Source organism: Carassius carassius, chromosome 35 (genome assembly GCF_963082965.1).
Source record: "Carassius carassius chromosome 35, fCarCar2.1, whole genome shotgun sequence".
Lineage (NCBI taxonomy): Eukaryota > Metazoa > Chordata > Actinopteri > Cypriniformes > Cyprinidae > Carassius > Carassius carassius.
Window position 1 is genome coordinate 28664387 of NC_081789.1, and position 24796 is coordinate 28689182.

The window sequence follows — 24796 nt, forward strand, 5'->3', positions numbered from 1 at the left end:
AGACAGCATGAGCCTTTGCCTTGTATTAGAGAGTCCTAAAATAGTTTATTTTGCATCTTAAGGTCATTTAACATTATGCATTCAAAGATGTATTTATGTTTGTTTGTAGAAATGTCTCTTCTGGGAACATCAATGGAACTGTAAGCATATGAATCATGCATTTGAAGTCAAATATTAAACTATTGGAAGACATGGGCTTGATGGTCTCAGCACTTCTCTGTCTGTTAACAATCGAGAACAAGCTTGTCTTCGTATACTCAACTAGAGAAAGCAAGCATTAGGTTTTTCTCTCGTGAAATGGTGTAAACTGGTGTCATCAGCAATGTTTTCACTTCTGCCCATTTCTGTAACCACACAAGTCAGCTTGTGCAAGAGGACAGAAGAAATGCATTTGTGCTCGAGTCTGAAAGTAAGAGTTCTTCGTCCTTTAGAGCAGAACATCATGCAGATGGCAAAACTCTACTTTTTCTCTGGACTGTCCAGTTGTAGTTTACATGCATCAAACGGCATGCTCATTACTTTTAATGGTAAATGAGGCAATGCATTGCTTGACACAAGTGACAGACTCAAGTTTCCTGGCATCATTTTGAAATAAAGCAACACCATTAGCGGCAGTTTGTCAAGTTTACCCAAAAAGAAGCCAGTTTTGAGAAGTTTGTATTCATTGGTATAGACAAACAGCAACCCACCTCAGCATGAAAAGCTTCTGAATCATCGTAAAATGTACTTGAAAGCACACTAAATTACATTAAAGCCAGATTACAGGTGAAAACAGTGATTTGAGTTTAATGACTTTATAAACAATTATATAAAACAATTACTTTAAAAATCCATGCATTTTCAGTGTAAATTTGGATTTGAAATATAGAAGGAGATCTATATACATCAGTATGTCCTGTAACAGCATTCTGACTTACTCGGGCCAGTCATCAGAAAAACACTCGGGCTGCATAGAAAATATTACATTATTGCCAACATTTATAGAAAACAAGAGGAAAGATTATCATGGAAATGTTCTAAGGAGAGCTCATAAGTGCCTCTAGCTACGATCGAGCCTTTCATGTCCTTTTTTGTTACACAGCTTGTATTTTTTGACATGACGCTGTTATAAAGTGAGGCCAATTCACTTACAAATAGAGAGAAACCAAAAAAAGAGATCAACAAACCAAACGATCCTACAGAACGAATACACCTGGAATAATCACCCCATATCATGATTCAAAACTACTGAGATTAAGAAACGTCAAAAAAATGAAGGAAAAGAGAAAATAGCCTGAGTTGATGGGGAAATAGTTAAAAAAAATACCAGCCTGAGAAAAGCCCATTTGATTTACTCTATACAATAATTTACAGTAGTACAATGTGAAAAAGTGACATTATCTGATGCGCACTAAAAAATAGTCCAGATTATTTTACAGCCAAGACAGATTTAAATAATTCAAGCATGATGGAAAGAAAAATTACAGATAAAAATGGGCAAAATGGTCACAAAACACTGTAAACGAGGTACTTTGGAAGGTGGACCCCAGTCCTTCAGAACAGAGACCCCTCAGGTCCTCAAGCGGATCAAGACCACACACGTTTGTACCATCCTTTCACTCATCACTTCTTAAATAAGCTGCGTCGGCTGTATGTCCGGATCCAGTGTCGCACGGACAGTGAAACATGGATTCATTCATTTTTTGTTTTTAAGTAAAAAAAAAATAAACTGAACAGAAAACCAAAAAGGAAAGTAGTCAATTTATAAAAATAATAATTAAAAAAAATTACTCTGCAGCAGCTACGAAAGAATGCAGCTAACTCTTAAATACAAAAATATGTGATCTGTGTTTCCTGTAAGGTGATAGGAAAGGGTGGCACTCCCAGAGCCCCAGTGCAGCGGCCAGCAGTCCCCTAAGGCATCTCCTGTGTGTTGTGTGTCTATGGCTAATCAGAAGCGAGTGGAGAGTGTTATGTCTTGCGGCCGCTCCAGACCTGTTCGGGTGTGCTTCTGTGGTCAGACGAGTACTCGAAGGGCGAGCGGTGTCCGAGGGGCGAGCGAGAGTCGTATGGGGAGCGCTGGTCTCGGGGCGAGCGTGGCCGGTGCTCCATCTGCCAGTCTGAGTGGTAGCGGTAGTCCCGGGATGATTTGTGATGTGTGTAGTCGGAGGCAGAGCGGTGCTCCGAGTGGAAGCGGTGTTCAGAGTGCGTCCTGTCCTTGGAGTTGCTCTCTGATCGGTGCTCTCTGCTGGAGCGGTGCTCGTCCAGCCTCCGGTGCTTGCTGTCACTGTAGTATCTGCAGAATCAGCCAATCAAACACGTTACAAAAGCAAAAGGTGACGATACACTCAAGAATGACCTTTAACTCACAAAACAAACAACTTGAAATTCAAAAAGAAGGCTTAGAACGCTCTGTATGATCTCAGAGCATGATCTACGAACTTTAGTTGTTGTGTATTTAAATTGAAGAATGGTTTAGTTTGATATCAATTCATTATTTTGTTTATGATTATATTACAAATTCTCTTTTAGTGCTCAAGAAATTCAACTAGGAACTGCAGGAAAATCACTATAACATCACAGATGTAATGGTAGCCAATGATTTCCACAGTATGGAAAAAAAATACTATGGAAGTCGGTGGCTACCAGCAACTGAGTTGGTCACTAACACTCTCCAAATTATCTTCTTTCGTGTTCAACAGAGGAAAGAAATTAAGAAAGTTTGGAGCATGTGGAATGCGAGTAAATGAGGACAGAATTCACTTTTTTGGGTGTGAACTATCCCTTTAAGGAAAGACCAATAATAAAAAATATGAAACGTATAATTATCAGAAAAAACATGTTATTAGCTGGGTTTCCATCACCCTGCTTTTATGCACATTTTTAAGTATCGTATCAGAATCCAGTGATGGAAACACTGAATTTCACATAAAAATGCCTTAATCTGCAAAAGTTTTTACGCTCGCTTGAGATGGTTTTTGTCGCTAATGCATTTTGTGAATAAATTCCTCCTAACGCATCAAACAAAGTCATGTGACTTTGCGCTATGGGACGGTAGATCCTGACTAACCAGCGGACCGATCTTGTTCCACAGCATCTAAAATGTTATGGTCATTTGGAAATGTCCCAGCAAAGTCTGTCAAAGTATTTCTGTATAATTGCCCTCCAGATCTGTTAAACGACTGCGTTCCCAAACAGCAGCATCCACCTCCGAAAGCAAAAACCTCATTCATTGTGTTTCGTCTGCTTGTTCTGATGTGCAAGTAATTTATTATACATGAAAATTAATATACTTAGTAGCTTCTCCTACTTTTCTTAGTGATATATATATATCAACAAGTTAAATTCACAAATTTAGATGGAAAGCCGGCTACTGTCCAATGCCCATTTTATTTGTAAATTTAATTTTAAGCATTTATTGGCCAATGATATTGTGCATCTCTAAATGGTTCTCAACATCATTTATATACATGGTTCAAATTTTTGCTCATACAGCAGCAAACTTTTTGCAATCTAACTTTGTCCACATGCACCTTCATTTTAGGTACATTGCAAGTAAAAAAAAATCATAAATCATAGCAACGATTTAACTAAAATGAGGGAACAAATTCATTAGTAGCAATGATCTCTGGTTTTTCCCTGCATGTCATGTGCTTCATACAAATCACCCATTCACAAACTGAAACCAGCTGCATTTTTAGCAATGACTAGCCACTGCTAAGGTTAAGCACATTTTTAGAGTAAAGGTGTGTGTGATGACCTGCTGTCCTGTCGCTCTCCTCTCTCTCTGTGCTGCTCTCGCTCTCGGTGGTCTTTGCCGTTGCTGAAGGAGGAGTAGGGTCTCTTCCTGGGGTCGGAGCTCTTTCTGTACGGGTCTCCAGCGTGCCTATCTTTGCTGTGCTCATGGTAGCGAGATGAGTGATGTCTGTCCGAGCAGTAGCTGTCTCTGCTGCTGTCGTCTTGCTGCGACTCCTTTATCCGCTCAACATCTGCACAAACAACAGCATTCAGTGTTACACAGATGAGCAGAAGTGTGGCAGGATCCATACACCATTAAAGCTGCAGCAGCAACAGATCCAAGAGAAAAACATTTGGGGAAAAAAAATAGGAAAGAGACTTGGTTCATCCATCGGTTGTTGACTAGACAGAAGCAGATCTGAATGAGAGCTCAGTCTGTATGAAAAAAGCGGTTTAAGAAGATTTCATACATAAATGATTACAGCATAAGTCACCAGAGAGATGCTGTTACATCAGATCATCAAGAACACTCACAATAAAAAGAGATTAAAAAATAGGGTGATTTTTATAACTTATGAGACTTTAAGATCAAATGTGCAATACGCATGGATGTTAATCACCAATTAAATGGACACAAAACAGAGAGCAGACATACCTGCATGTTTAAAGCTTTGTGTATTTACAGAGCTAGTGTTCTGCTCCACCACCTGAAATGAAACAAACATCACACACTTATATTCCAAAGATTAAGACATAAATAACATTACTACAGCAATGGACACTAATTCAGCAAAAAAAAAAAAAAAACTAACATAACAGAGAATCTTTAAAAAACAATGTGTCCATACCTGAGCATTTTCTTGTCTTTTTTTGATGGCGTGTTTATAGAGTTTATGCAGCTTCCTTGCATCAAATTCGGTGAATTTCGAAACAAATATCCACAGATTTCTGGAATTTGGAAATAAACAAGGTATTGATAAACACAGTATTAACCTTCATTTATATCTAGTGGTTCTAAGCTTGTGATAAGATGGCCGTACTTCCTCCACTGTTTGATCAGCTCGGGGTTGGTGTACTCTCTCAGACACTCGGTGATGTGATCTCCTATCTTGATCAGGCATTGGCGTGTGTGCTCCAGCTGCTCGCGCTCAGACAGACCCTTCTCCGGACGATCCAGCTGCTTGAGTGCTGCCTTCACCGGCCGCATGCGCTCCTTACACTGACAAACACACGAAACAGACGCAATCAGCTCACACCTGGGTCAATTATAAAATGAGTAGGGATGTAACAATTATCTGCGAGCCGGATGAAAATCTATATGACTATATGTCTGAGAGGAACCTACTGTCTTTAGAAGAGCTTAGATGGTATTTTTTTCTCTTCATCTTGCCTCTGTCTAATGCATTTTAAATTGTTCGCTGTTTCTGTTTCATGCAGATATATTTTTTATATAGTTTCACAAAACTGAAGTCAAATTATTTTTTTTTGCTTCAAATTCCTAAATTAAACAGTCTGATTTAGATTAAAATCTGCTCATGTTGCATGTATGCAGCATCTGTGTTTGGATCATGGTTAAAATCCAGCGGTTGCCTCTGATTTTAAATGGAAAGAGCAGACAAAGCCTAATTTTGTTAATATGAAGAGATTTACTTTGTGTAACTTATTTGATTTGGGGCTTGTTTTAACATTTCCATTTAGTTTTGTTATATTCATTTACATTATATTTAAATTTAGTCATTAAGCAGACACTTTTATCCAGAGCGACTTACAAATGAGGACAACAGAAGCAATCAAAAACAACAAAAGAGCAATGATATGCAGGTGCTATATTAGTATATTATAGTGTTATATTTCAATTCCACAAAGAAACGTGAAGCATCTTGTCCAAGCAACAGTAGGAGGACACATTTAATTCCTAATTTGTCTGAAATCTAATTTTATTAAAAAAATTAAAAAGATTTGTGAATCGAATCATGAGTTGAGTGAATCGTTACATCCCTAGAAATGAGACATCAGCTCTGTATGAAACCAAGTTATCTGCATACTTTTCTGAGGAAAGGTTTGGATTAGAAGCAAATATGACCAAATGCTTCAGAATCCAACCCTTTAGTTTCCAGTGATATTCAGCAAAGAGGAAGTCAACAGGGTTATCATCTCACCAGAGCCACTCACAACTGATCATCTACAATCCAAACATTCAGGGAGATGCCACAAACTCACCACGCTGAAGGTCTTCTGGTCCAGTTCTTCAGACTCGTCACACAGGGGAAGTGCATCTCCTCCGGTGGGCGTGTGCACCGGGGTATCGGCTTTCTTCACCTCTGCTTTCACCTCTACAGCCTGAGAACACAGTCAACGGCTTTTGAATAACAACTCATGCAAATGTTGTATATTTGGATACAAAGACGACACTAGGATGTGAGAGCTGTGTGAATATGATCATTGTGACCTTCTCTGCAGGAGTCTCTTCTTCAGGATCTGACTTCATCTCCTCTTTTGGTTCCCTCTCTTTGCTGTCCCAACCCTCCTCTTTCTTCTCCTTCTTAATCTCTTTTTTGACCACTTTCTCCATGTCCTTCTCATCAGGCTCTTTATCCTCAGGCTCGTCCTCATCAGACTCTTCATCCTCGTCCTCGTCCTCCTCCTCCTCCTTTACCGGCCGCTCTGTCACACGTGCTCTCCTGTTGGGAAGCTTAACTGGAGGAATTTCCTGGAAAAACACAAAAATCACTTTAGCACAGGTCACCAAGGATGTCAAATTGTAAATATCAACACATGTATTTTTTAAATCTAACCGAGGAGGAATGGAGCTGGAGAAAAGGCAAGCATCATTTGAGATCTAAGCATCATTTACAACGTCCTACCACTGTTTCAAGTCAAGTTAAATTGTATAGTGCTTTGTACAGTACTGATTGTGTCAAACCAATTCTGTTCCTATAACTTCATGAAATGGCTTATGGTCAGGATGGTATCAGACCTCGATTACACCTGGTATTAAGATCAGTCTCAAGCGATGCGGTCAAATGCATCCACTCAAGCCAAAGTGCACATCTTACAGCAAAAGTCAGCGGCAGATTTACATTTAGTGTCTTGTCTTTGGTAAACCGCAGTGTAAAGGCTTTATTGCCTCTCGACACTATACCTTGTGTAAATTGGGTTCTCAGCATTTACTAGCATGAAGAACAAATAGAGACAGACTGACAAAATCTAAGTGGGAGAGGAGCGCACAAAGAAGGATGTTAAAGGCCTTGCATAAGAGGCTTTATGCCACTGTACAATACGTGAGAACCACTGAACTAAGGCATGGTTTTCACATGACAGCCTAACAAAAAGATTTCAATACCCTTCGGATAGAAAGGTTTGAACAGTGTTAAGTTTGATGACAATACAATGAATGCTCGAAGACAGCGGTTCAACCTTTTTACTCGAAGGCATTCACTCTGAACCATTGTCCAAATTCCAAAACAGTATTTCGTTAAAAAAACCTATTAAATTCTGTAGTTTCAGATTCAAGAACTGAATGTTTTTCTTCCAAGGTTCAGTAATGCATTTGTATAACTTTTCTACTTCATGGGATAAGGTTTTCAAAAGTATTTCACTCACAAATTGTATATTCATTGAGTTTTTTTAAAGATCTGACTAATGTCCATGGTCCATTTTTTTAAATTCTTAATATATCTAGACAAAGTTGTCGAGGGAGTGAATCAAACAACATTGTCCATTTTTATCTTAATAGCTGAAATAGCTTGTAAGCTGGTTTTAGCTTTAAAAAAAGCTTGTTTTGACATATAATAAATCTTAAGCCATCTCATGGCCCACTTATAAATGTGCTGAAGCCTCCGAGGTTGAGAATCACTGCTCAAGGAGTTTGACATAATAGGCTTTTCAAAAAGTTGTTAGCATAAAGCTAACAGCAGTGGCCTCAGCCTCTCCCCTGTCATGGTACACCTGCACTATTACAGCAACACAAACCTGTTCCTCTTCCTCTTTCTCATCCTCATCCTCTTCTTCAGAGCTCTTATCTGACGGCGGCGCAGAGGAAAGACTGTTCGTCACCTCATCCATCTTCGGCTTTACAGCTTTATTCTGCTTGCCCCGTGGTCTTCTCTTGCGTGAATTTGCCTGATTTTGAGCCGAAGGAACATCAGTGAATGTATTGCATGATCAATATGTTGTGTGATCACAGAACAGCAACTGAAATTGTATGAGCAGTTCACAAGACAACGTTATTGTTATAAGTTACACCGTTTGTTGCTTACGTGTGCTTTAAGTGAACCGAGTGCTGTTTTGTAATAATTAGTGATGATAGTGTTTAATCTGCGTGACTCACTGTGCCGGCCTGCTTCTGTGCTTCCTTCTTGGCGAGGTCTTTGCTCAGTAATTTGATGAGGTAGTCAGCTCGTGTCTGCAACTGTTTGGCCTGTGGCTTCTTGTCAGGATCATCAGGAAGTAGCTGCAACAAGTTTTGTAACAATTTATAATTTAAATGCCATACATAATCAGAAGAACAGATGAGTGTGATGGCATAGTAATCAAACACCACTGTTTCTCCAAGTGTTTCTGCACCTTATGTGTGAGGTTAAGGTCTGGGTCCATCTTTATCATCTCCCAGCTGCCATAACCGTACTCATAAATCCCAATAAGCAGGCTGGAGTCGTCCTCTTTACCCCACTCAATGTCAAAATGAGCTGCCTTTGAGTGGCATGGGATTATATACCTATAAATATAAAAAAAATATATAAAAAGCTTGAATTAAGTCATTTTTCTGGCCTCACAAAGTATAAAATCTGACCCTGGACCACAAACCAGTCTTAAGTGATAATTTTTCGAAATTGAGATTTATACGTCATCTGAAAGCTGATAAATAATCTTTCCATCGATGTATGGTTTGTTATGATAGGACAACATTTGGCTCAGATACAACTATTTGACAATCTGGAATCTAAGGGAGCGAAAAAATCTAAATACTGAGAAAATCACTTTTAAAAGTTGTCCAAATGAATTCTTAGCAATGCATATTACTGATCAAAAAGTTTTTATATATTTATGGTAGGAAATTTACAAAATATCTTCATGGAACATAATCTTTACTCAATATCCTAATGATTTTTGGCATAAAAGAAAAATTAATAATTTTGAGCCATACAATGTATTTTTGGCTATGGCTAAAAATATACCCCAGCGACTTAAAGACCATGTTGCAGGTTAACCACCACTGTCGATTAATGGGTACATAAATCACTCAAGATATGTACATAATTTTTAAAATGTCTCAAAAATGGTCTTAAAGACCAGTTTTCTAAGTTTTTGGTTTTAACAGGTTTTTTTTACGCAATTCGGTGATGACGTCACGTTGGAAAGAAGTGGAGGAAAGGTAGCCTCAGTCTAGTATGATGCCGTATTCCAGGCAACCCGTAACCAGTATTTTTCCAACCTTAAACCCGTGAAAGTGCACTGGAACGGCAGTCAAACCCGTGACTTCCCACCCGTGAACTCGTACTAGATCGATGTACTCCGAGTTCTGACGTCACACAGCACGCAAAACAACAATGACAGCCCCTACAGATAATAATACAGAGTGAAAAATCAAAGTTTTCTTTATATCTAGTGGCAGTGATCATGATGTTAGTTCAGATAAGTACCGGTAACCTTTGTCATAGTGTCGTAGTACTGGTAAACTTTGTCTTTGTCATCTAGAAATAGAAGGCATCATGCTAGCTATATGGGCGTTTCTAAGTGTTTATCTCTTCCTCCGGTGAAAATGTTGTTGCAAACATAGTCATGTGTCTGTCGCTGTGTTTGGCAGGTGCTTGTGTGGGCGGTGCTGTCCCATGGAAACAGCGTTGGAAAGCTTGTGCTGTAGGGAAGTGAGTGCGTTTTGGTCACTGTTGTTCGATATCTATCTATCTATCTACCGTATTTTCCGGACTATAAGTCGCACTTTTTTTCATAGTTTGGCTGGTCCTGCGACTTATAGTCAGGTGCGACTTATTTATCAAAATTAATTTGACATGAACTGAGAGAAATGAACCAAGAGAAAACATTACCGTCTACAGCCGCGAGAGGGCGCTCTATGCTGCTCACTGCTCCTGTAGTCTACACTGAAAACATAAAGCGCCCTCTCGCGGCTGGAGACGGTAATGTTTTCTCTTGGTTCTTGGTTCTAAATAAATGTGACTTATAGTCCAGTGCGACTTATATATGTTTTTTCCTCGTCATGACGTATTTTTGGACTGATGTGACTTATACTCAGGTGCGACTTATAGTCCGAAAAATATGGTATATATTTAGTCTATCTATATATATCTATGTATTTATATATTTATCTATAATCTGTGCTATCTGAATACTCTCGTCTACTACATGTCGCTCTCAAGGCGGGCTTTGCTTTGCTAAATTCTCTCCCTAAGGTGACGTAATGCAATGCATTGTGGGGGAAAGGAGACCGCTGTAAGATAGTACCTACTTTTTCGTATTATATTCCGTTTTGTGATACCCAACAACATAAAAAACAATGAATAACAGTTTAAATGTTTATTACCAACAAGCAAATTGCACAAATTCGTTGAAAAATTAACCCTGCAACACGCCCTTTAAGTCTGCTTTTGTGCTCCAGGGTCCCTAATGACAAAATGCAGGTTAAACACTTAATGCTGCTGCAGCAAAGTCAAGCAAAAGACATCAGAGACAAACACTAACAAAAGCAAAACACTGTTGAAATCAGACTAGGGTTGCATGGATTGCTCTGAACTCATGTGAATGTGAATATACCTCTTCCTCTCCTCAGGGTCAGCGGGAATAGCCTTGTGTAATGGTGCCAGCTCCTCCTCATGAGAGATCACCAGCTTAGCATTGACCTGGACCCCTGAGATCCTGAAGGTGGGTCCTTTCACCTTCCCTCGCCTGCCTCCTGATATGATCCAGCACAGAACAAAATAAATCAATTAAAATTTAAATAAATGTATGCATTTATTAGACGCTTTTATCCATAGCGACTTACATTGCATTCAGGCTAACAATTTTTTCCTATCATGTGTTTCCTGGGATCAAGTCAGGCCTCAAAATGTATTTCTTAAAAAGGGGGATTTCCAATCCCAAATGCTTTTTATTAGGACAAATTTATTCATTTTGATCGGAGTGCAAACATTTTACTATTGTCTAGCTCACACAGTTTAATGACGTCCAAAATGTTACAACTGCACCCATGCAATTAAATGTGCTTTTCATTTAGGTCAGGAACATCACAGGTGGAAAAAAAGATGACATATATAAGCTAGAGGAATGAATTGTTAGATCATGACTCCAGGATTATTGTGGAATTAGTTAAATGCACAAAACACACAATAATCCAGCCACAAATTCCTGCCCTGCAGGCCCTAGTTTACCCAGACTCCTCAGAAATGAGTCAGTGTGGTCTTGTGCTGCTCTTGCCTGAGGTTCGCTCGGGTCCACAGGGGTTCTCTCTTAGCGTCTTCAAACAGCCGTTATGTACGGTCTCAGCCAGCCGCCGCAGATCATGCTCTGATTTATCCACCAGCTCAGCGTCACGAGCGATGGCGTCAAGCCTGTAATACACAGACACTCACATCAACCAGAGGCCAAGGGCAGCCGTTACCAAATATAAAGATACCTACCGTTCTAAAGGGCCACCAAACTTCTTATAACTTTTGATAAACCTGTGTGGAAAAATAAAAAAGTTTTATATTAAACAGAATTCATTAAAAAAATTTCACATTGAAGTATCTTGAATTATTGGATTAACACATTAGAATATCTATACCTATATATATCTATATATATATATATATATATATATATAAAAATGGTGTGAAGGAAAATCAGTGAATACATTTCACAGTGAATTCTCACCAGATTATCCAATAATTAAATACATAATGCCTTTATCACTGATTTTCACTCCGTTTTGAATGTGCTTTACCTGCGTATCTCAGCATCAGTGAAACCCTTGATGTTCTCTCTTGGAATAGTTCGAGGTCTTCCTCGTTTCTTGGGCCTCTTCCTGTCGGAGCCAGAATCACTGTCTGAAGCAGAGTATCGTCTATTCCTGCTGCGTCTGCCCTCGTTTCCATTAAAGTTGGACTGTCATCACAAATTAAAAAAGGACATGAAAACAGTACAAAGAACTAGGGAGAACATTATATTGTATAAAATTAATATAGATGTAACCCAAGCATTTGACATAAGCGCTGTTAAACGCTGTATGAGTGGCTGACCTGTTTAGCACACTTCCTCATGCGGGGCAGTAAATAGATCTCTTCTAGCTCTTTTTGTCGCTCCTCTTCCTCGAGTCTCCTCCGCTGCTCCGCTGGGATAATGTCATCCCAGTTCTTATCGTCCCTCTCGGTGTCCATGTCAATCTCCTCCTCCTCCATCATGGAGAAATTGGCTACCTGCAGGACGGAGCAAGCATTGTGTAAATGATGTGACTGACCTCCTCTAGACTCTTGAGAAGGTCCAGCACACCGGTGGAAGGGGATGACTGACGTAAGGTTTAACTGAATACCTTAAACTGAGAGAGGAGCTCTTCTCCTACAGTCGATGGTCCAGGGTCGTTCTCTCTGGTCTCTGCTCTCTTCAGGATTTCATCAATGTCCATCTCCTACCAAACCAACCAAGTCAAGCAGAAGTTGCTTCATTCATTTAAATATCACACAATACAGTTGTTTTTGCTTTAAGTAAGGATTATGTTATAAGAACAAAGAAACTATAGGACAAAAAATACAATAGAACAAAGAATCAAATTAAATGAACCTACATCACGGATTGCATCAACAGGGACACTCGCAAAGAAGACATTGACACACAAGTGTGTGTTTGACCATTTAAGGCAAATAAGGTGCCAGTTGAGAGCTCAGTTCATTATACATTATACGCTGTGTGAGAAGTGGCTTTAAGTGCACACTCAAACTGTCTCCCAGACAGTCTCTGCTTATTGCACTCAAATCGTTTAAATTCACTTGCTTTTAAACCGCAGTGCTTAAAAACACATTCAAATGACAAGCTTTCATGATGCCACAAGACAGAACCGTCACATGATAGATGCAGTATATGGCCCACCCCAGTGTTAAATCCCACAGACCTGAGGTTCCTGTTCCTCTCCTTCGGGCTCTTTGAAAAGTTCTTCAGCACCAAACTTCAGGATGGCCGACAGTTCCTCCTTGTTGAATGGAGTAGAACTGCAGACGAATCAAACAATAACACATCATGCATATATCAAAAATATACACATACCAGAATTTCCAAAAAAAAAAAAAAAAAAAATTATATATATATATATATATATATATATATATATATATATATATATATATATATATATATATATATATATATATATATATATATATATATACATACATATATACACAGATAGATATATATATATACATATTTATTAAATTAACCAACCACAAATAATTTTCAACAACTGAATGTTCTTCAATAAAAACCTGTATTTGTGAGTTATATTGTCAGCTGTACCTGGAGGGAGCAGCACCCGTGTCAAGGACCGTCTTCCCCGTGGTGTCCATCCTCTGAATCACGAGGTGGTCCAACACCATTTTCTTTTTAGCTCTCTCGATAATCTCCTCCTCAACTGAGCTCTTTGTCACCAGACGGTATATATTCACCTGAATGACAAAAAATTACATAACAAACATCAAAAGTAGTGGCCTAGACTAAATTTCCAAATAATAAATGTTTAGATTAATTTGAGCAAATGAAGTCGTGATGTACTGAATAATTTTGACGTTTATGAGCACTATTCATTTATATTCACCTTTAAAATTGCCATATACAATAGTCTCCAGGCTCATGGCGTTCCAGAAAACATTTAAAAACTGATATTGCTGCTGTCCAAAACCACATTTGAGTCGTGTTGAATGAACACCAAAGGCCCTGCTTACCTACAGCGATTACAGCACAGCCTCTCTCATATCCCCTTTCCATTTTATGTGCAATCTCAATCAATATTAATGAAATGAAGCCAGCATACATAACTCCTATATATCAGCTAAATATTTGTAGAAAGTTTTGTTTTCAGTGCATGTAATGTGTGGAGTTAATGTGGAGGCGGACCTGTTTCTTCTGCCCAATCCTGTGCGCTCTGGCCTGGGCCTGCAGGTCGTTCTGAGGGTTCCAGTCAGAGTCAAAAATGACCACTGTATCTGCAGAGGCCAGGTTAATGCCCAGACCACCTGCTCGCGTGGACAACAGGAAGCAGAAATCCTGCAAGACACAATGGCAAGCCTCTTTTTAACACTTATATACATGATAATATACATGATTGTCAGTTGTTTAAACTACATTATTAAATCACAAATACATACCAGCATATTTGTTTGTTACTTTACCAAAATCATATTCATTATTAGGTCTGAAACGATTCCTCGAGTAACTCGATTACAAAAGATGATCGGGGGCAAATTCCTCTGCCTCGAAGGCTCTTAATTTATTTTAAATCTCACATCAGGTTCTTTCGCAATGATTTTTTTAATGTGACACAACGCGTTTACGTCACCCACAAAGCGGAAGGAGACACAAGCACTGCGTCCGAAATCGCATACTGCAAGGAGTCAGCAGTGTTTTGATTTGAGGCGCGTGCAAACGTAAAGAGAACGTCGTGGCGTGTGTCCACTGCAAGATAGAGCTGGCATACTACAACTAGGGCCGTTGATTTCCGTGATGCAGAAAACGAGGAGGGAATCGCGGAATCCAGTCATAAAAATTAAGAAAAGTTTAACGCAGAATGGCACGGAAATTGCAAAATTTTGAATGAATTAATCAAAAATAGGTCATTGCACTTACATCAAATCACGATATGGACTAATATCTGTAAATGTTAAGCTGGAACAGTCTATTTAAATATGAATCCAGCATGTTCTGCGTGTCTCTGTTAATGAATGGAGCAGAAGCGCTTCTTCCTTTATTAAACACACTGAAGCGCGCGTGACGCTCCGGTGATTTCAGCGTCTGCTGTCTCACTAAATAAGACGTGAACACATGAACAACATCTCCAGAACTGCTCTGAGAGTCACTTCATGAGCATTTGACCGTTTGATTTGAGTAAAACTAGCATCACATCACATACACAGAACTGTAAAGGTACGTATGTATTACTATTGTTCAGCAGAATGTACATAGCCTACTACTAAAAAACAAATAAAAATCAAACATTTTTTTTTTTAAGGTTTAATCACACAACATTTCTTCCAAGTTTTATTTTTAATAGTAAATGCCCTTTGTTTACAAAAAAGTTAAGTTAATTTTCAATAATTAAAAGATAAATTAAATTAATGTTTTATGTGTTTAATGTTTAATGTGCATCTCAGAAAATGCTTTAAAAACCCAACTGAATGGCACTTAAAAGCACTTAATTCATCTGTCAACTTTATTGTCATTGTTCACAGTACAAGTACAGACAGAGAAACAATGGGTAATAATTAAATGTTTATTTTTGATGTATGCTTTGCATTCTATGCATTTAATAAAATAAAAAAAATTAGTTGTTAATTTTAAGAGACCCAGGAGTTTTATTTTCTCTTGCATAATTAATATTGCACTTTAATTCAGCAAAAACACATTTTATCCGATTACTCGATTAATCGATGGAATTTTTGGTAGAATACTCGATTACTAAAATATTCAATAGCTACAGCCCTATTCATTATATTTTAATTTGACAGACTGTGAACCTAAAGCCTAATGTATTATTTTAATAAATTTGAATTGTGAATTTTTAAAAGAATTTAATCAGAACAAATTGTGACCCATTTTAGACTTCACAATGCATCAATGATAATGTAATCAGTACTACAATAAATATTCACAATAATAGTTAATATTCAGTGATTTCACACATACCTCAGAGCCCTCTGCATTGAAATGATCTAAAGCCTGCTTCCTCATCTCACCCTTGATGGACCCGTCCAGTCTCTGTGAACACAAACACCTCTGTAAGTCATGCCTGAGACACAAACAGTGCCTGTAACTCCAGCGAGTGAGTCCGGTCATCACCTGGAATAAGAACTGCCTGTACTTCAGGTACTCAGCCAGGATGTCCAGCATCCGAACCATCTGGGAGAAGATGAGCACACGGTGCCCTCGCTCCTTCAGCCGAACCAGCAGTTTATCCAGAAGAATCAGCTTCCCACTGCTGCGAATAAGGTGCTGCAGACAATATATCAGTTCAATCCATATGTAGTCAATGCTGACACACTGGTTTGGGTTAGCTGTGGTTATATGAAGCACAAGATTTTCCTCCAGCAAGAGCTTTTGAAAAGATCACCTTTAACTATGAAGCCCCTTAAGCAGAAGTCCAGCCTTTTTGCATCACAAAGTTCAATATTCTGTCACATAGGTGTCTTCTGCTTTGTCAGGGAATTCTAATTTAGTGTCTTCTGTAATTTAGTGCTTTCTATCTGGAGATGAGAGCCCACCTGTAGTCCTTCTTGTCTGTTGTAGAACTCCTCCTCTGGTGATTTAATGAGGTAGCAGTGGTTACAGCATTTCTTCAACTCCATCATGATGTTGAGGAAGCTTGACCGGCTTCCTTTAGTGCCTTTTCTCAGCGCTTTATAGTTTCTCGTCAATATCCACCTAAACAACAACAGAAAAATTATCTATGGGGATTTAATTGTCAGATTGGATTTACGTGGGAATTATATAGCTGGATTTTTATTCAGGAAAAATAATTTGTTAGAGTATAGAATGACAAGACTAATCGGTAATCACATGACTAAAGCAAAAAGAGATCCATTTAGATTTCATGCGGATGTCTGTGCAGTCTCTCTCTACTGTACTCATCACTTTACTCTAAATGCAGTCTTACTTGTAGTACTGTTTCTGAACCGCGCTCATCTCCACCCTGAGGATCTGCTCCACCTTGGCAGGAAGAGATTTCTCCACATCCTTCTTCACTCTGCGCAGCAGGAAGGGCTCCAGCTCCTTGTGAAGACTGGTGTAGCCAGAGTCTCTGCCTTTGCCATGTTCCTCTTCAAACAGCTCCCACGAGTGAAATCTACCAACATGCCATCTTATATCAACCCTTCATTCAGTCTCATCATTGTTTTACACCAATACAAGAATGTGGTTAACTCTTCTCTCAAAAGTACTTGGCCTTGATGGTTTAAATAAACCACAAAGCTTAACAAAAGCTACCAAAATACCACATGAAAAGATCACTTGCATATAGCAGCACTGCACTGAAAAACTATGTGGCTATACATTGAACTGAAGAAAAGAAAAACAAAAGTGGACTGATTCAACAAGAGACACCTACTTTATAGGCATAATAAAATGCAGCAGAGACCAGAGCTCTTTGAGTGAGTTCTGGAGGGGTGTGCCTGTGATCAGGAGCCTATGGTTGGACTTGAACTCAATCATAGTCTTGTAGAGGAGCGAGTCGTCGTTCTTCAGCCGATGGGCCTCGTCTACACCAATGAACGCCCAGCTCACATTTCCTAAAAATGACTGCAAGAGAAAATAAAACAATGCACTGTCTGCTCTGCTCAAACACACATTCCAGATATTAATATATATTGTTTGCCTTTAACTCCGCTTGCGACTCAAGCTGTACCTTATCTTTCAGCAGAATTTCATATGTAGTAAGCAGAACGTTGAACTTCAGTCGTTTGGTCTGTGGATGCATCCATTCATGTGTCCGGATCTGAACATCAAACAGACTGGCGTTACACTTCTTGTGTGCAAGACATCTAGGAAATGCACACTCTTAGATTTTTTTTAAATTGTACCATGTTTCTGCTGCTGATGTCTCCCAGGTACACCACAAAATTGATCTGAGGAGCCCAGAGCTGGATCTCCCTCTGCCAGGATGTGAGGGTAGACAGAGGCACCACCAGAAGGAACGGCCCGTAAAGCTGGTGCTCATTGAACAAGTAATTGAGGAAGCTGATAGTCTGGATGGTTTTGCCCAAACCCATCTCATCAGCCAGGATACAACTGTTTCCTCTGGGAAAGCAGAAGAGTATGAGTGATGAAGAAACTGATGAAATCACTCACGACTGTGGGAGAAATGATATGAATGATGTGTCATGACACTGTGCTGATGAACCAAGCGGACATACTTGCACCAAGAATGGGCCATCCAGTTCAGACCCTCCAGCTGATAGTCCCGCAGCTCCAATCCATCTGCACCAATGTAGTGAGGCTGCTTCTTCATGGGTACAAACCGTGGCCTCTGTTTTAAAACCTACAGGAAATCAAACATTTAACTGGTTGTACAGTGATTGGGGTTTGAGTCACTGGCTCAGATGACCGGCGTTGACTCCAGTTACCTTGCAGTCTCTGGAGGGAATGGTTTTGCACTGATTCCGACTCATGTACTCATCAATGCACTTTTGAAACTTTTTGGCAATGAGAGCACCATCTTCCCAGCTGCACTCAGAGTATGACAGCCCCTGCCATTTACACAGGTAATCTGGATAACCTGCGGCAGACTTCTGATTTGAATGTACTGCAAGATTAAGACAACAGTAAAGGTCAATAAACGCTCCCAACAACTGACTAAAACAAAGACAATGGGAAGCAGCGTCCTCTTACCGATGATCCTCTCCACAAGCTGATATTGTGAATGCAAGTCATCCATGAGCTCCTGCTGACAGTTTAAGTATTCAACATCCTCAGGCGAGGCAGATTTGAGCCTACGGTGACAGTGTAAAATCAAATTAGCATCTAAGCCACATTAACTATAGGAAATTAAGCTTCTATAATGATTCATACCATTTCTTTTTCTCCTGCTCTTTTTTCTTGAAGTTGTCCAGTTTCTTCATGCCCCTCGCGTTCTGTTGTTTGAGCGTCTCCTCGGTCTCCCAGGTGTTATGAATGTGGGACCAGTTCTTCCATTTCATCAAGTATTGTACCTCTCCTGGCTGTCTGTTGGGGTCAAAGTTGGCGTTTGGGTCCCCATCTGCCTCTACTGCATACACTGTGGTTACAGCCCCCGTTGCTGAACAAGAACAAGACAACACTTTATCATATAATAGGTCTTCTAAACCTTTCTCCCAAGCTGACGGTGTTGTCACATTTCACTCTGCCTCAATTTAAGCAGACCTGCCCCATGATTTATTCAAGTCACACAGACTGAACAGTCGACGAACAGTTGCCACTTATAAAAACGTTTCATTTTTTTGTTCTCACCTCCTTTCCGGCCTATCCTCATTTCCATAACTCTCTCCAGTGTCTCAAACTCGTCCTCCTCTGGCAGTGGGACGTCCTCTCCGCACACCTCCACCAGGTCATCTGAATCAGTCTTCAGTTCCTCATCTTCTTTGTAGCTCACATTGACTGTGGCCTGCCGCCGAGGTCCCGCTAAAGCTTTTTTATAATCATCCTCGTCATCTGAGGAGGTGCGGGAGGGCTTCTTCTTAGGAGCTTTGATATTTCTCCCATTCCTGGCATTGGCCCTGAGAGATTAGCAGAGATTCATTCAGTGACGGAAGACTAAATGAAATAGTCACAAGCACCAATCATTAGTGTTGAGGCACATGTGAAAAAAAAACAAGACCAAAACAACCACATTTGGAAGCATTGATCCAGTGGGAGCGGAGGATACATGTGTTTTGATGGCAGCTTGTTTGGATGCAGTGGCACAGCTTTGAGGATTTTCTTCCAGTAAAGTTCCCTCTCGGATTGACAAAGATTTGGTGTGCGTCTATAAATAATTCCACTGCCCAAGTATACTATGCTTTGTCAAAATGTGTGCAGAAAATTTGCAGATAAAAGAAAAAAAAAAGTACAGAAGACAATATTTAAGTTGGAAAAGAGAGTTTAGTGGATATTAAAATCAATTACTCATCATAGGCCAACAGCAACAACTTAATTGAGTTATACCTTTACTAAAAATTGACAAATCAAAATTATTTTGAAAACTTCATTCAGAAGCTTCATAGGTTATACACACCAAGTTTTGTTACTAACGAATTATAAGGAATGAGTATTTTTCAGATATTTCAAAAATGGAACTGCATGATGGGGATTTTTTTTTTAATTCTAAATAAAAATAAAAACCATTCTGACTAAATAAAAACATAATTGTTCACAACTGGTTTGAGAGAACACTGTATTTATCCATCAAAAAAGGACACCAGCAGCCAATCAAAATTCAGCAGTGTGTACCTAAATATCTGAATGGCCAGTCATTATGAGTTTCATTATACATGCAGGTTGTCCAAATGAGGCTATGTGCCAAATTTTGTGAGAATCAGCAAAAACGTTTTTTTGAAGAAGAAGAAAGTATTAAGAGGAAAGGTGAATTTTGATTTCATGTTGACTTTGAAAAAGCACTAAACAATGGAGAACTTCTGTGAAAAATATCTTGCATAAAATGTCAGTAGTAAACCCAGATTGATATGAAAACCATACTTGTTTGAAGGTTTTCTGCTCTTGACTTTGTGACTGGGTTCATAGTCTGACACGGACTCGTCGCTGTTCTCTTGCTCCTCTGCTGAAGAGTCAGACGAGCCACTTCCTGAACCAGAGGCCGAGTCAGAATCAGAACCAGACCTACACACAGAACACCAGAGTCAATGTTAACCAGAAGCAGAGCGAGGGTGTAATCTCACGTGATGTTTCCACACCAAACAGATGCACACTCACCCTTTACTCCTGCTCTTCGACTCATCATCCGACTCATCACTACTGGAAGAGTCCTGCAGGCAAGAGCACAACACAGACTTATAACCAGAGGGACTCGCAAATCTATGATAATTTTTCTGGAGTTAATTTTCACTTAGTGACTGTGCTGCAGTCAGAGCATGAAGTACCTCGTCTGAACCGGTGTTTGAGGAGCTCTGCTGCTGTTGAAGCTGTTGTTTCCGGAGCATGGCTGTCCTTTGCACTGTCAGGATACTGGGATTGGACTTCCAAAACTACAGCAAGGAGTTATACCAACATGGACATTTTCAAACACTTACAAACAAAGGTTCTGTTCCAAAAACCCTGTGAAGTGCCTACTTAGTGTTACCCATGAATTAGCTAGACTCTGGTGACCGCCACAGTTTCAAAAGAACCTCTTTTCAATTTGTGGCTTTGTTGTTCTTGATCATCATCATCATCAGCATGCCCCATGCATCTGACACTTTTACACAGAAGCTCTATGAAACTTACCGCTGCTCCATCGGTTTTGTTTTCTTGATCGTTCTTTTCCTTGGATTTCTCAGAGTCCGAGTCTGATTGGCTTCCAGAATCCGAGTTGCTTCCTGAGCCACTGCTCCCTGATTGGCTACTGCTAGAACTGCTGCTGCTTGAACTCGAGCCGGAGCCAGAACCCGATCCTGACCCAGACTCATCATCTGAATTACTGAGACACACACAAACATTATACATATATATATATATATAAAACATTACAAGGAATCTTTCATCATTTATTGTTTTGTGTTTTTGAACATTCAAACATGGTGACACATCAGTAATACGCAAAATTAGTAACCACCATTAATTGTTTTTTTTATGACAATGCATGCTTGCCCAGCAAAATAACGTACGTTAGGCTTTCATTTAGTTTACTGATGAATTAGGACTAGGGATGTGCAACTAGTCAACTAATCGGTTAAATATTGTTTGACACTCTTCAACTTAACATTTTGCTATAGATTTATAAAAAAAGACTATGCATAACTGTTATGTTAATGTTACTTTAAAACAATTACATTACAGCAGTTATCCATATGATTTCACGTCTTTCATGCGTCTTCCAGCTTTCACACGCTTTGCACATAAAACGAAAAGCAAAGCATGTTGTTATTCATGCTTCGTCATTCAGTTATAATTTAAGTCTCTTTCACTTTCCAGTCGTAGTACATGTTTAGCACTACAATGACCTGGAATAGCCAAAACATTGATCGCAGGTTAAAAAAAGAAACTGAAAACATGGATGTCTGACAAATTCAAGCCTTGAGAAACAGCCTGAGTTTAAGAATGTACGAGTTGCATTGTGTTACTGACAACTAAAGTTACCATTAGTCTGGCATGCAAATCAACTCCTCTCATCCCAAAAAGTACATGTATTTGGACAGTATGTGCGAACAAACAGCTTGAGCAAGTATGAAGTTAGAACGCTCTGATGTAAAAAGCCTGTTGTCAAACACTCAACACCAGATGCAAGCGGCACGTCAAACGTAAATGGATATGATTATGATCTATGAAACGGTTTTCACTGGACCTCTTTTCTGAAGCTGGACAGTTTTAATAAACATTCAGCTTTACAGCATGGAAAATAGAGCAAAGATATTCTACCTTGAAATCTTTTATCTCACAGAAGAAAATAAAATGGGTTACAACAAGATGACTATTTCTGATTTGCTAACCTTTTTTTTCATCAAAATGATAAGTATTCTGATTACCTGGACTCTCCGCTGCTGTTGCTGACACTTTCATCCTCACTGCGTCCATCCATCGCAAACAAATATTAAAGTTAAGTCGCTGATGAGATCCTTGCAGTCTGTGTGCGCCACTTCAGAGCGGCTCACCTAAAGACATGTCAAATTATTAGAACAGAAGCTCAGAGAAACTGAATGTTTAAATCAAAGTGACTTATCTTATGTTTGACAGTAAACATATAATTTCCAAGAGACTACAGTATAAAGAAGAAACAGATGAACACAAGCAAAACTGCTGAACCAATTTAATATCTGGTTTTCAGAAATGTTCCACTAAAACTATTTAAATAGAAACTTCTCTGCATTTTCTTAGCTATAGAAACCACAGTTGCAGGAATGCATTTTAGAAAATCATTTCTTTGCATATATACTTTATATTATTCGTTTATTCTTCAATATTGTAGTCCTGATATTGCTGGAGTAAACTTCTTAGAGAGGATTACTTTGCTACTTCCCCTCTGCAAAACACTACACCAATGAAAGATAAAGTCACAACACTTAAAATCACGTTGTCTCTACGTAAAATCGTTTAGAAATATTTTATGTAAAGCTAAATATTTAGCCCTGTTTAATTAATGGTGGAGATCTGTGTGATGTTGACCGCAGAGGCCTCTATCGTTTAGGCCTAAAAAGCCACGGACTTTCCTGAGCTGTGTGGCCACCTGAAGCAGCACTATGCTCGGGCACAGGCGCGCAAAACTGTCGGGTCACCATTATATCCAGGAGTGTTTACAAATTCCTGTTGTCATTAAGTTTATCGGGTCTTGAAATTATGTTTTACACCATGAAACCACATTTTGAGACTATGTTTTGATCGTTCGCCCCACTAGCAGTGCTGGATTGGCGCTACATTTAAAATCTTTCATCAGTCTCTTTCTGTTGTAGCAGAACAGGCTAACCTAGCCTAGCATGCTACAGCTAAGAGAAGCGCGTGTTAGCTGTTTGGCTACCGGTCGCTAACACAGTCACGCTATTGGAGTAAACGAAGACATAATCTACTATAGAATAATACTATAGTAATAATTTAACCATAATTTGAAAGAATATTACCAATTTAATATATTATTTGCTTGTTTTGCTAGTTATCTCGCATGCTAGGCTAAATGAGCAGCTTCAATTTGAGTTTGATTTTTATGGGACATTCTGATTTGAATTTAGCTGGCTAGTCTTAAACACTTAAAACAAACAGTAATAATGATGAACCCGTGAGTTTGGTCTTATTATCGGAGGTTCCGACTGTATTTCGGGTGTTTTAGTGTAATATTGTCTGCTCATCGCGCTGTTGTTGATCCCCGCACTGCGCTTCTGTTGATCCGCCGCTCAGTTTGTTTTCATTAGCCTTTAAAGCTGCCAAACACAGTATCGCGAACCGTATACAGACATATACCAGTGAATACCCAGCCAGGGTTGGTTTCTTAGCGAGGTCCATCTCGTTGTACACATGAGTGCAGTCGTATTGAAGGTGTTTTTATCTGTTACCTGTCTGCCCGTGCGCTCTCGGGCTCTTCTGACGATAGCCGCTGTTGCTCAAGAACTCCACAAGAACAGTCTTACACTTTAATCTGAGAAAATGGGTTTCTGAGTTTCCCCCTCCACGGTCAAGAGTGCCTTGGGTTTAAACACTAAGCAGTTTTCCGTATTCCATGAGCCGGGAAAACAGATGGGATAGCAGGCATACTTCAGCTGTAAATCCAACAGCAGCCGGTCTCCGCCATGACGCTCTCGAGCACACAGAGAGAGAAACCCCGGGCCGTGACGTCACCCGCTAAACAGCACAATCAATATTTTGATTCAGAGTGACCCATCAGTAGTGAACTGTTTTTCTCAACAAATTTATTATTTAAAGTAAACAGCGCTTTCAAGAACTGATTCCAACTAACAAACAAAGCAGAAAGATGTGTTCTGCACTTAATTTCTTCACTAGATGTTTACTGTACTCTGTCTGTATTTATTTCTTTGTATGTTTGTTTGTTTATTTAGTAATTGTACCCAGCCATATGACCGACCTTCAACGTCGAAAAACGTATTATTTATTTGCAATCAAGTCAACGATATCGCTGTAGATGAAGTGACCCCAACTAAGCAAGCCAGAGGCGACAGCGGCAAGGAACCGAAACTCCATCGGTGACAGAATGGAGAAAAAAACCTTGGGAGAAACCAGGCTCAGTTGGGGGGCCAGTTCTCCTCTGACCAGACGAAACAAGCAGTTCAATTCCAGGCTGCAGCAAAGTCAGATTGTGCAGAAGAATCATCTGTTTCCTGTGGTCTTGTCCTGGTGGTCCTCTGAGACAAGGTCTTTACAGGGGATCTGTATCCGGGTTAGGTTAGTTGTCCTGGTCTCCGCTGTCTTTCAGGGCTGTAGAGGTCCTTTCTAGGTGATGATCCACCATCTGGTCTGGATACGTACTGGTTCCGGGTGACTGCAGTAACCCTCTGATCTGGATACAGACTGGATCTGGTGGCTACGGTGACCTTGGATAAGAGAGAAACAGACTAATATTAGCGTAGATGCCATTCTTCTAATGATGTAGCATAGGGCTGCTCCGATCACGATCGGCCGATCGTTATGCGCATCTCGTCAGTAAAGCCGGTTCTCTAATCAGCGGTAAATTCTCCCAGGTGCGTGATTTCACATAGAGCAGCTGTTACTACACAGAGCC

At 39.6% G+C, this 24796-nt stretch overlaps 1 protein-coding gene across 1 annotated transcript; it reads right to left on the bottom strand.

The window, feature by feature from the left end:
* Positions 1 to 759: 759 nt before the first annotated feature.
* On the bottom strand, positions 760 to 23883 carry LOC132116485 (chromodomain-helicase-DNA-binding protein 1-like). Its single transcript, XM_059525353.1, has 37 exons — positions 23616 to 23883; positions 22101 to 22226; positions 20863 to 21055; positions 20520 to 20624; positions 20353 to 20405; positions 20119 to 20259; positions 18895 to 19160; positions 18478 to 18703; positions 18298 to 18398; positions 18033 to 18211; positions 17823 to 17947; positions 17490 to 17706; positions 17315 to 17404; positions 17018 to 17208; positions 16568 to 16756; positions 16176 to 16335; positions 15754 to 15906; positions 15601 to 15672; positions 13816 to 13965; positions 13219 to 13367; positions 12818 to 12914; positions 12242 to 12337; positions 11952 to 12128; positions 11657 to 11817; positions 11352 to 11393; positions 11149 to 11282; positions 10489 to 10627; positions 8284 to 8434; positions 8048 to 8170; positions 7690 to 7839; positions 6167 to 6427; positions 5938 to 6057; positions 4758 to 4936; positions 4566 to 4665; positions 4373 to 4424; positions 3740 to 3968; positions 760 to 2275 (listed from the first exon to the last, which is right to left on the bottom strand). The coding sequence occupies exons 2-37, from the start codon at positions 22151 to 22153 to the stop codon at positions 1951 to 1953; spliced, it is 5349 nt and encodes a 1782-aa protein (XP_059381336.1). The 5' UTR covers positions 22154 to 22226; positions 23616 to 23883; the 3' UTR covers positions 760 to 1950.
* Between the last annotated feature and the right edge of the window lie 913 nt (positions 23884 to 24796).